This window comes from Urocitellus parryii, chromosome 8 (assembly GCF_045843805.1).
Source record: "Urocitellus parryii isolate mUroPar1 chromosome 8, mUroPar1.hap1, whole genome shotgun sequence".
Classification (NCBI taxonomy): Eukaryota; Metazoa; Chordata; class Mammalia; order Rodentia; family Sciuridae; genus Urocitellus; species Urocitellus parryii.
The window spans coordinates 32,332,111-32,345,469 of record NC_135538.1 but is presented as its reverse complement, the minus strand read 5'-3'; the positions used below and the strand labels follow the sequence as shown (position 1 = coordinate 32,345,469).

Genomic DNA, 13,359 nt, shown 5'->3' with positions numbered 1-13,359 from the left:
ATACCTTTATCCTTTTCTAAATGACAATCTTACTGTTAGGAAAACCTTCACTATCTTTCCTCTTAGCAAATTTCTATTCATCCTTTAAGTGTTAGCTTAAAGCTCTCTTTGATAGAGGGCTTTACTAGGGATGATTCATTCCTACCACAGGGAAACATGCTTCCATGATGCCTACTATTAGATTACACTCAAGTTGTTCATACATGTATCTTCCCCACTACTGAGGTGCTTCTTGAGGGTACTAAAGTGGCTTTTCATCTTTTATCCCCTGATCCTTGCACTGTGAATATGCAGAATGAATGAATGGATCCAGTTTTCATAATGACAAGAAAGTGAAAAGTTAAAAAACCATAAAAGTGCTGAACTGAACAAAAATTAAGGCTCTGACTTTTGCCATTGCTGGTAGTGCCCATGCCAGTCTAAAATATATTTATTAACAGGTATGATGGCTCTGACTAAAAGACTTGGTACATACCTTCTGATGAAGAGAAAGGACCATATGTGGGAAACTGGCAAACTGGAAAAGCACAAAGAAAATGAGCTGACTTGAAAGATGCTGCCACAAGAGTTGGCTTGTTCCCCCATCATCAAACTTCTCCTCGGTCTCGGACCGCTCCATGGCATAAACCACCAGATCCACCAACTGGTCCTCTAGCACAGGGCAGCGCTGCTTGTGCTGTAGGGCAGAGATTAAATACAGTATTCCAAAAGCCTCCCGGTTAGTTTCAGAAGTAACCAGTTAATGGGCATTAATTGTACAAGAGGCCGAGAAGCATGGAATGAAATTGAAATTAAGAAGTTAAGGTTAGATTTAGTATATTAAAGCTGCATCATGTCACATTATCATAGAGGATGAGTTTCATAAAAAAATCCTTTTCAAGTTTCCCCTCAAAACAGACTGCTACTAATTTTTGACTTCTATTATTATTATTATCATTGTTTCAATTTGACAAAGGGCATTGCACAGTCCAAAAATTTCACTGTTTATCCTTTGAAAAAAGAACATTTTAAAAGGCATATGAAAAAAAAAACAAAAACAAAACAAAACAAAACAAAAAGGCATATGAAATAAAACCAGCAGTATTATTTTTGTAATCCAACTCAAAAGATTAAAACCTTGAATTTTCAAGGATCAAATAATGACAAAGAGCAAATAAACCAGTATGTGTATCTATTATTTTAAAATAACCACTACAAATTTACACTATCTTTGAATACTGAGGTAAACTTAAATAGCTGACAGATTACTCACTGTTTTTCAGTGAATAGAATAATCCTGATACCAGAATGGAAACTTTCTCCACAATAAAAAAAAAAAAAACACTCAAAAATTAACCTCTGCTCTTCCCCCTTGAAAGCCAAACATAATGCAGCTTTAATTTTAGAGTAGACCATTTTAAAGTCTAAAACAAGAAAAAGAATTGAGTTTAAACACTAACAATGAAAATGCAACTTCCCTTTCTAGAGGCAAAAAGGTTTGTTTTTTAAAAAGTGATTTTAAAAATATATTTTTACCAAAAGAAGTATGATAAGCCATATTTTAAAAGCCAGTTCATTTTTCCTTTACAAATATGCTGTATGACTTAGTAGCAGGCTGTTTAAAGCCTTTCTAGAGAATATAATTACTAATATAACTTTCCTCTAGACTTTAGATAAAATGATCACTCTTTTGCCATGAAAAAGGGATATGATTTCTTCAAATTTAGAGAAAAAATGCAAAATGGGGACAAATTTAGAAATAAACAAAACATAATGAATCGCATCCCCTCTTTTGCATGCTCTTTGCCAGTTCCAAATTGTAAAGCTCCAAAATAGCTGCACTTTCTTAAAGCATGCAAATAAAACAAACATCTACCCGAAACGGTAAGCATCAATGGTCATTTCATATTTTTTTTCAAAAAACACAATGCCATGATCACAGTTCAACCACATTACAGGTTTACAAATAGCAATATTAACACCACCAGTTGAGACTACAGTACTTTTCCTCCAAATGTAATTGTCATTATGAAGCAGAGCAAAGTGCAACAGACAACACTACAGACTATTTCTTAAACCAGCATGCAAAACTACTGTGTACAGGGCTTGAAATTCACTAGTTCTGCCAACCACCAACAACCTAAGAAATGTGTCAGACAACACAAATTTAGAGTGAGATCATACAAGAGTCAGAAAAATTTGTGAAAAGAAATAAAGCCAGGATTTCCAGTAGGAATTTTTCACTAGTGATGGGAATTTGCTTCTAGTTTGGAAACTAAATAATTTGTCATCTATTTCTCCATTCACGTTGGTCATCCATCAATCTACTTCAGGAAAAAAGTATAAAGTAAATAAAACTGGTATTTAACACCTGAGTCACTTTCGAGTTTCCCTTTTTAGTATTAGCTATTTGTTTTTAAAAACTAGATTGTCACCTACATGTTTTTAGGCATGTCATCATAAGTCATTTATTTAATAATTTAAAAAGAAAAACCAAAAATATTAAAATTTTGACAATGTATAAACAGTTACAGTTAAAGCTGATGGTCTTTCAATATATGCCATTATTCAAGATTATCCCTAACTTTTCTGTTAAGAATTGAATCCAAACAGAAAACTCTGTGGTACCTCATGTCTTATTATCTGATGGGAGTAGAATATCCAATAGGATTAACTATAAATTTCCTAGACTTTTTTGGTTAAAACCAAGGATATTTCTCAAAACAATTTCAAAGATAGTCTAAGACATGTTGCTTTGTTTCTCTGACAATTTTGGTAATATCCAAAAAGAAAGGTCTGAACTATAAAATGATCTATGTTGCTATTCTCAAATAAATTTTTAGTTTTTGATTATTAAAAACAGGTACACTAAATTATTAAAAACTAATTGAATTAAAATAATTATTAAAAAATAAGTACATTAAAAATTAAGACTTTACCATACATCATTTTTACACAGAGGAACAAATGAACATTTTCCAGGCAGTTTAATGACCTATGAATAAAAGTTAATTATCAATCACTAGGGTAAGATAATTCTGCAAATCAATAGATACTATTCCTATTTATAGTTATGTACATCTTGCTTCCTGAAAGTGTTGGTAAATGTAAGCCTTCAAAATACTGACATATAAAATTTAGTATTTTAGTTTACATACTATTTATATGCATACTTAGTTAAAACCTGTTTTAACAATAAGAATATCTAAATCTAAAAACAATTTTATTTCTTCACAATAGCCCAAATTATACTGAAACTTTATTTAAAATTTCAGCTTTCACAACAGCTAAAAACCAGGCAAAAGCATTAATAAGCTCTACCTATATCCCTGATTTCTTTCCAACCCTATTTAAGCTGGTAAATTATAATGTTTTTCGTCTTAGTATCTCATATCCTGTACTGAGTGGCACTTAACATTTTTCATGTTACAGTTCTGGTACTGCTTTTGCAATGCAAATTTAATGTACAGTACTTAGGAGGGCTTAATTCTAAATCATTATTTTAGTATTCTTTCTCAATTTTAAAGCAATATCTATTCAGGACAAGCTGGGAGGGAAAAATCTCTTTTCAGTGTCATTTATCAATTCTCTGCTTTAACCAAAGAAGCTACCAATCAGAATCAGATTCTTACACCAGTTAATAACTTCCAAGGGAAACTGAGTGATTAGTTTGAGATAAACTGTCATATGGTACTAAGAGTTCATACCCACTAGGTATAAGCTTTAGGAGCTGAGATTTATGATGCTTTTATTCAGTAGGAAAAAAAATACAAATTCTCTCATTCGAATATATAAAACAAGACTGTTTTACTGTGAATTTAAGTCCAACACTACCTTATAGTCATAGAACTGGGCTATTTATGACCTTCTGAATATGACCAATTTTAGAATAATATAGCCCAATTCCTACTGGAAAATGCAATATGGACAGGTCTTTAAAAAGTTTCAAGCTTTAAGTAAATTATTGTGTTACCAGAGAAAGGACAAGAAAGTATAGTACAGGATATAGTTCTGTAATGATAAAAGATATAATAAGAAGACTTGATTATTTTTAATCATATGCTTCTTATACTGTGTGTTCTATTTTTTACTCTTCTTTCCAGTAGGTAAAAATAATATATCAAGTCAATTCAGCATATTATCTTCCATCTACAAGTCCCCTCACTACAGTTTCCTATGAAAACAATTACTGATGAATTGTGAATTTTTGACAATGTTTACACTACAGTGGGACCAATACTAATAATGTTCTGTCAGCATTTCCATTATAAACTTTATTTTTTATGGATTTATGTCTTAGTCATAAACTTTTTTTAGGTTGAAACTTGTTATTGAAATAATCAGATCAGAAATACTTTTCTCTGAATTGTTTTGTCAATTTACACTTTGAGCTGCCCCCAAAAGAAAAAGGGGTATGGATAACTAAAGATATCTGGGGTAAGGTACTTCAGCTCAAATGACCATGGGTACATTTATCCACCAATCTGTAAAAAAATTGAGTCGAGTATGACTTATAGTTCATTGCAAAAATTATTTTATGACATAGCATGATGCTAGCATTCTTCCAAAGTTAGCTGAATACTTACCTCTAACTCAAGTGAAAGTTGACCAGAACTAATAACTTGATATTTAAGAAGTTAAATTGACAGATTATATTGAGGTAACTATCTGATACTCTAGTGGTAAAGCAGTTTCATTTTCACATGTACAAAGGCTTGACCAAACAAGGAAACTTGGTGAATTTTTCAGAAGAAAAAACTTAAAATAATAAGAGAGATATTGCTACTAGGGTGAGGTTTGGCATGCAAAGTTTCAACACTGAGCAAGTTTTATGGCCAAGCTATATGTCCTTAAAAATAGGGCTTTATAAATGGAAGCACTGGCACAACCTTCACTATAGTATTGCAAACAGTAACGCTATTTTATATAACCTAGAACAAGAATGTCTTTTTAAAATAAAAAAGCTGGTCTATTTTAATATGTTGGGCTCAAAAATTTTTAACAAAAATAATTGGAACCACTATTTTGATTAAAATCTCAAAGGTGAAAAGTCCTGGAACAGACTTGGGACTGCATAAGAGTTTGGCTTGTAAAGTATGGCCATAGTGTTTATTCCCCCACCATAAGTGAGCTGCAACTGAGAGGAGCCCACTCTAGGAGGAGGACACATCTGGCAAAGACTGACAAAGAAGGGTGTTTGTCAAGAGGTGTGGGGTCACCTAAGAGTGTGACATTTCTTTGTCAATCCCCATGTTTCCAAAAAAGACTTCCCTGTATAAAGCTTACCACTCCAACTTTTAAAAGCAGCATAGCTCTATTAAAGTGCTTTTATCTCTTTGTTTTGATTTAAATTTGTTTTTAAGACAAAGCAACATAAGTTTTTCTTTTTGTTTGTTTATTTGTTTGTTTTAATAGCCTGGAAAGATAGAGGCTACCACAAATCTTTCCATCTCTGAAAATTCCATCAGGCTAGCTTTTGCTCTAAATTATGAAAATATTAAAATGGAGTGGGAAGAAAAAATAACCCATCAAAAAGTGACAGGCTTTATTGAGTGCCAGGTGTTGTCTCTCAAAAAAATAAGAATATTTAAAAAAACAAACACCAAAAAAACAAAAACAAAAACAAAAAACCATCCACCAAAAATAACTCTCATATCCCAAGAAGTTTTTATTTTTTTTAGTGGCCTTGGTCTCAGCATGGTCCTGCCAATTTCAAGCCCCGACCATACACGTATTCTCTAAATGGAATCAGTGGCTACAAAGCGGCCAGCGTATCGTTAGTCACAATACAACAGTAAGGTTGTGAACATACCTGAGCAATGTTCAAGGTCTAGAGCATTGGAGGATGGGCAGGACAAGACAGGACAGAACAAAAATAAAGGAAGAAAAAAAGAAAAGACAAAACAGTGACTATGAGGCCAGCCTCAAGGAACCCAGAGTCAGCACAAACCCTCCCACATGTTAAACCACCAAAACCAACAAAACACACATCAAAAAAAAAAAAAAAAAAAAAATCAGCAAGGAGGCCACACTGAAGATACCAGGGTCACAAAAATAGAGACCCAAACAAACAAAAATGTAAAAAACTTTGGTTAAGTCATGTGTAGGTTTCTCTGGCAAAAGGTATACTTGAAACTGGCCTTATAGAAAAAAAAGCAATGCAAAATAAACCAATTTTAAAAATATCTCCTTTTTAATTTAAACATTTTTAAAGCAATATATAAATAATAAACAATATACTGTTTAACAAACTGTATACTAAAAAAAGTCACCAAAGAGTTCTTAACTGTTTTGCTCAGTTAGCTATAGCGAAGAAAAGAGAAAAGAATAGTGCAGATTCTATGCAGATTTTACTAAGTTTCCAGCATAGTACAGTACCTGCTTATTTAAACCTAGCATATTGCAGACCATATCCCTGGAATAAGGCTGCTCCAATACATATCTCAACAAAGCAGTCTGTGGTTCAAATAGATCCTTTAAAGAAAATAAAAAATAATTATTGCTTCAAGATAAACATAAAGCATTAATGCAAATGATCTGAAAATGAGATTTTAAAGAATCCTCTAATGGCACTTGTTACCTTCCCACAGTAGGCAGAATCTAGTGGAAAAAAAATTATAGGATTTTAGTGGTTATAGTCAATCTGTTCCCACCATTCATTTAAAAACCATGGAGAAGAGACTTGCTGTAGGTCATACAGAGGGTAAAGATAAAGATACCAGGTCTTTTAATCCCCTTCCCTAGTGTACATCCCCCTCTACTTTCCTGAAAAAATAAAAGGTGAACAGTTTTCAATTTTAGAGTCTCACAATGTCAATTTATATAAATTTTTTTCCTATATGTCTCTTTAGAGAAACATCATTAAGATCTTTGCTTCCTTTATGTAAAAACCTCACAGTCAATTTTCTAAAGTTTCTAAGCATATAAACAAAATTTCTGAAAACCCAATCTAGTTTACAATAATTAATACCAAAAGGTACATTTTAAAAGTAAAATATTTTTCAGAGTTTACAGCCATTTTTCCAAATGACTAACATGAAAGTTTATCCAATATGCCTTGAATATAAAAGGATCAATCTCCTGGTTCCCTAATAAGATTGCCAAGATTACTTTTTGGCACTTAAATATACAAATTTTCAGAGATATAGATAAATTCGTATTTGTTAATTTAGCTGGCCTATACCTAAAATATATTAATTTTAAAATGTTAACATTTATTAAATATAATAATTTAGGAAGATTTCATTCTAAGTTTATTCTAACTCTTCCATGCATGCCAGACTGTTTTTTGAGTAAGTTTTCTAGAGTACATCATTTTTTATGTCTATTTTGTTGAAGACAATGTGTTAATACAGTAAATGGAAATTTTATTTTAAGTATTATTTGCATATTGTTAGCTTGGTTTTATTTTTTATAGGTCTCTTGGCTGGAAGGAAGGAAGGAAGGAAGGAAGGAAGGAAGGAAGGAAGGAAGGAAGGAAGGAAGGAAAGAAGGAAGGAAGGAGTACTTTATGTACTGATTTTTAAGAAAATCTTTTAAAACTTCTGCTATTATAATTGTGAGGTAAACAAACAAACAATAAAACCCTTAGCAATAGTTACTACAATAAATCTCTTGAAATTTTCTTTTCTTGTAAATTCACTCCTATTAGGCTGTAGTCTCTCATTGTACCCCAGCTACCAGAGTCTGATCCTTTTTTAATTTTAATAGTAAAATATCTGCAAAAAGGGCATATAAACTTAAGCATTCACTTCAAGTACTAGTGTTTTCTTCTTTTTTTAAAATAGTTGGACACAAAACCTTCATTATTTATTTATTTATTTATTTATTTATATGTGGTGTTGAGGATAGAACCCAGGGCCTCACAGGTGCTAGGCAAGTGCTCTACTGCTGAGTCACACCCCAGCCTCTCAAGTACTAGTTTTAAAGGATTTCTTGGATCATTTTTAAACAGAGTAGTCAAAGTGACTGTTTAATGCAGAATATTTTATAACAAGAGTTGGTTTACTGTGGATAAAAGTTGTAAGAGCAACTCTACACCCCAAAAAAGTAATCAGTCCAATCTTCAAGACTTGCTCACTAAAGTAATAGTTTAGGAATAATCAAATCCTGGTTATACCACTTTTTAAACTAAGAATCACTTTAAAATTTGTGTGTTCTATCTTCAAGTATTTATAGACCACAGAAGCACAAATAAAATAGCATAAGTGGTAGAATATATTTGGATGATGGAATAACATGAAAAACCATAAATCTTTGTACAATATTTACTTGTTCAGACCACAAAGAGACAATGATGGCATCACATATCTTACAATCTAGATGAATACTGTTATATGGACCAGAAGTTTAATATAATTATTTAACAACATACCTTATCATATGGCAAAAGGCCTTTCAAAGGAAAACGAAGAGTTGCAGGATCCAATTTCCATGAATTACAAATAGCACCTGAGTTATTTACAACTGGTAGAAGACTGCAGCGGCCTGTATGTAGCACAAAAATGTCTTAAAGTAAATGTGAACATAGCAGTGCCAGGTCCTTCATTCACTCCACAAATATCTAAATATCTATATATGCTGAGCCAGGTACTGGTTTAAAAATGGTTTTTAAAATGTCTTAAAGAGACTGAAGTGTAGAAATATTTTTTTGCCCTATATTTTGTCGGGATGGATGAAGATCAATTTGTACAGGTCTTCCAAACTCAAAATGTTGCATTTTGTCCAACAGAAGTTAGCCTGCCATCTCTTTTTATAAAGTTTTACTAGAAAAAAAGAAGCTTTTGCAGTATAATGGCAAAGTTGAATAGTTGCAAGATGTGTAGCACAAAAGCTTAAAATATTTAAAAGATGGCCCTATATCAAGTTTAAGAACCCTGGTCAAGAGTCAATATGATTAACTTTATGCAAGATGTCCCTAGAAGCTTTAGATGTAGCATTTGACCATCAGTTCATATATCTGACAAATGAATACTATCACCTAAATATCCCACAGGCCTGCCTCAGACTCAACATGTCTTAAGTATAACTCAACATCATCCTTTTCAAAAACTACTTTACTTCATTAAATGACATCAGTGATCACTCAGTTATAGAACCTAGAAGCCTCAGACTTACCTATCTAGTTTTTGTTTGTTTGTTTGTTTTGCATTTCTAGTGTCTAGATAGTACCTGGCTCACAGGAAGTGATCTATACCTGATCACAGAATAAATATGATCTATATTCCCAGAGAGCTCTAAGGCCACCATAATTTTTAGAAAAAGTATACTTAGGTGTAGATTTGTACACTACATAGATTGCCATACCACATGGTTATTTTTAAAAGACCAGAGAATCAAAACAAAATGCTAGAAAATGGAAAACTAAATAAATGCAATGAAGGACAAAGGTGTTAATGACAAAGGGTCATACTCTCATGACTATTTCACAGAAGGATAGGTCTGCTGAGTTTTCCAGTTGTCTAGAGATTCAAAGTTCTTTCTAACTACCAGGAAACACATCTTCTTTTAATTTGAAACTTAAACCCATTCCACATAGTTGCTTTTTCATTCCTATAAACAACACAACAAGTACTTGAAAACAAGTATAAGGCTATTATTAAGCTCCTAGAGAGTTACTAAAATGACAAGCCATCTACACACGTATGTATAAGAAACTATCTTTCAGCTTTCTTCAACAATCAGATCACTAAAAATCAGGTACTATTTAGTATATTTTAAATTACAATCCTACCACATATGGAGTTTATCCTTGCCGTGGGCCTGAAGGTATCTACAAAGTCTGATACTAGGTTTCCAAGTAACTAAGAAGAAAGAAAGAAAGAAAACAAATAAGATTAAGATTACATGTAAAGAGTTAATTAATGCCTAGCACATGATAATTACTCAAAGATTAGCTCTCCTTTTTTTTTTCCTTCCAAACAATTATTTACCTGTTCATCTGTCCCTGAATTAAACCAAGTCACACCACAAATCCTTAGCCATTTGATGTAACTGTATAGTTTTTTAACAAATAGCATAAAAACTATGTCAAAAGTTCAATGGGGGAAATGAAAAAAATACATAATGACAAAAAACTACATATTATCTGAGGATAAAAGTAAACACTTTAAAAAATAAGCATAAAAATAATAACATGTACCTATTTTTGATTAAAATTTCTTTTAAAATTTTGGAAAATATAAAATTTACCCAGTGTGGAAGTTTTCCCTCAGGATATAGTTTCCTGATCTCTGTGACTGCAAAATAGGCTGGTAATAAGCAGGCATTTCTTTCTAAGATATATGCTATAACCTAAGAAAAATAAAAGGGCAACATTATTTTTGACTAATCACACATGTAAGCTCTTTAAATACAACAATGGCAACAACAATAAAGGACATTAAAAAGTAAAAAGATTTGCTGGGGATGTAGATAAGTGGCAGAGCATGAGGCCCTGTGTTTGATACACTAGCACTACCACCAAAAAAATAAAATTAATTAAAAAAAATTTTTAAATTACTTTTTTTGGGAGATGTTGATCAAAGGGCAAAGCTACAGTTAGACAGGAAGAGCAAGTTCAGGAGACCTATTATACATTATGGTAACTATAATAATAATATATTATATACTTAAAAATTGCTGAAAGTAAATTTTAAACTATTCTCACTACAAAAATATAAATACATGGGGTAATCTATGTTGAACAACCTGATTCAGCCATTTTACAATGTACACAAACAATTTTTACTTGTTAAAAAAAAGATATATTATTTCATAGACTTATTGGGTTCAGTGGTAACATGAAGGAAAGCCCTTAAAGAACATCTAAAAATGAAGAATAATAAACAATAGAATGAAACGTTGACTAATAGTAAATGCCTTAAAACTGCTTTAAATATTCATAGATTTAGGAGAGCAATAGATCAAAATAGCAATTCTTATGAAATAAGTTACAAATCAAGAAAATCTTTTAAGTCATTCATAGACCGAAGATGTTATAATAATTTTAAATACTTTAATATCTATAGTGTTGTTTTTACAATTAAAAAACTTAAGTTAAAATTTTAAAATTCCTTTTGAAATCTAATAAAATTGAAATACCATCTTTAAAAATAAAAGTAATTTTGGTGGGAGTGGAAATAAAACATTCTAAAATTATCATAAATTTAAAAGCATAGACCCAAACAAAACTTTTTTAGGCTTTTTTTGAGGATATGATCAATTAATTTCAACATGTCTAAATTACCTCTCTTGCTGCTAGCAGCTGCTGTACAACAGCAGAGCTCACTGTATTAGGAATTGTCAAGATTTTCTCCAAAATCACTTTTAAGAGATCTCGAACACCCTGATAAAAGAAAAAAGATACAGACTGAGTAATATCCAAGCGTTAGCTAAGACATTTAAAGGTTTCAGGATTATGTACTCCTTTTAAGGTCACACAACTTCTTATAATAAAAAAAATTTTCTTAAGCAGAGTTAACATTTAAGTCCATAATGCTAATCTTAGAGAGGAGTCATGCTTCAAAGTGAAAATCTAAAATATCGTCTTGCAATATAAAGAAAGTCACTTATAAATAAAAATTAATTATTTTTGGCCCTCAAAACATTAGAGGAGTTTCTTACTATTACAAAGGTCAAAAAAAAGCTTTGCTTATGTAATGTACAGAAATATATTTGAAGACGTTGGACATAATGGAGCATGCCTGTAATCCCAGTGATTCAGGAGGCTGAGGCAGGTTAGTCTTGGAAAGCACTGGGGATATAGCTCAGGGGTAAAGCAGCCCTTGATTCAATTCCCAGTATCAAGAAGAGAAAAGAAGGAAAGAATTTGAACAGGTCTTGAAAACACTCTGAAACTGTGGGTAGCAATTATAAGCATTCTGGCAGATGACTCTTTACTCACTGCTTTCAAAATATTGCAGTTTTATTCCCCTTCTTACTGTTCACATACCCTAATTTCTCAAACATATCCAACAAAGCTTTTCTGTTTATTTCCACATATCTACCAGTTGCATTATCTGATATACAGAGAAGAAATTTCATTCCACATGTATTTATTGAGTATAAATTCTGTTTCCAAGTTCTAAAGATAGGGAATATACACAGAAGAATAATGATAAAACACCATACAAGTAAACAGAGGGCAAAAACTGGTAAGCCTGAGTAAAAAGCAAATAACCAAAAAACCTACTTAGAATTAATTTTGTGTGAAATAATGATTTAAGCCAATAATCATCTATTAGATCATAATTTGATAAGTCATTTCAGATTGGAGAACAAGCAGACATAAAGCATATGGTCAGTTATAGACAATTTTTGGAAAAGAACAATATCGAAAGTGCTTCCACGAAGCAAAATGGCTTTTGCATCTACAGAGCTCCTGAACTATATTATAAAATGCAACTAGAGATTGTATATTGTTCTTTGTCAAGAGCAGAGAACTCAGGATGTTAGTTAAGAAACAACGTAAGTCCAAGGGAAATTAAGGTGGAAGTGAAGCAGGGCTTGTTTCCTTTATCAATTAATGCCCATGTCCATTCTCAGTTCCACACATCCCTATTCTGTGCTCTTTATATTCCAACATTAGAAGACTAGAGGCATGAAGGAACACAAATTCTGCTTTGTGACTTCCCTACTGCATTGTAAAAAAACATATTAGCTACCTGTATCTTAAGAATTTTAGAAGAAAATGAAGAAAAGTTGGGAAAAACAGAATAATCTTATATCCTTAAAATAGGCACATTATGTAAATGCTCTTGCTTTGTTTCTGTCACTTGAAAATTGTGTGTATGTATATACTGAAAAATTAATTGTCTGTAAACAACTTCTTATAATTAAAAAAAAAAATACCTTGTAATCCACTCCCCCAATGATTTTCCGAACTAGTTTAAATGTTAAGGCCCAAAGCTGTGTTCTTTCCCATTCAAGAGTGTCAGAGTTTATGAGAGATTCACAAACCATCCTATAAAAAAAAAAAAAAAAAAAAAAAGAAATACTCATTCCAGGTATAATATGTAATTTTGAAAGTTCACAAATAGCTATAATTTGTGTACTATAGGTATTATATTTATCATATCAAATATATTTCATGAAAGTGCATTATTACTTAAGTATACTTTTAGATCATATATAACATTTTATAGTTTTACATTTAGTTTTGCTTATATAAAAAAAAATACCAAGTAGAAGTACTACTCACCATATTTTTATGAGAAATAAAATTATCAAAACTTTTGGTTAAGTGTTTACCATCTACCAGCTAGTGGCAGACTGTATTTGTCCAAGATGGTGTACAACATGATTTTCAACCTCTCATGCTCTTCTGAAATATAACACTAATTCTCCTCCCTTGGAGAGGTAGAGGAAGGGTCTACATTTTCTCTCCTTAGATCTGGATAG

General features: G+C 31.8%; 1 protein-coding gene across 3 annotated transcripts in view; it reads right to left on the bottom strand.

Moving 5' to 3' along the window:
* Med23 (mediator complex subunit 23) overlaps window positions 1-13,359 on the bottom strand; it is a 44,893-nt gene that overhangs the window by 28,032 nt on the left and 3,502 nt on the right. For 2 of the 3 annotated variants that reach the window (XM_077801622.1, XM_026380859.2), the window contains exons 5-12: window positions 12,811-12,922; window positions 11,207-11,305; window positions 10,171-10,272; window positions 9,713-9,782; window positions 8,354-8,466; window positions 6,358-6,453; window positions 5,792-5,809; window positions 476-676 (exon numbers count right to left, since the gene is read on the bottom strand). In XM_077801622.1, the coding sequence (XP_077657748.1) occupies window positions 476-676; window positions 5,792-5,809; window positions 6,358-6,453; window positions 8,354-8,466; window positions 9,713-9,782; window positions 10,171-10,272; window positions 11,207-11,305; window positions 12,811-12,922 (811 nt within the window). The remainder of the gene's footprint in view (window positions 1-475; window positions 677-5,791; window positions 5,810-6,357; window positions 6,454-8,353; window positions 8,467-9,712; window positions 9,783-10,170; window positions 10,273-11,206; window positions 11,306-12,810; window positions 12,923-13,359) is intronic. The other variant, XM_026380867.2, reaches the window with a different exon arrangement.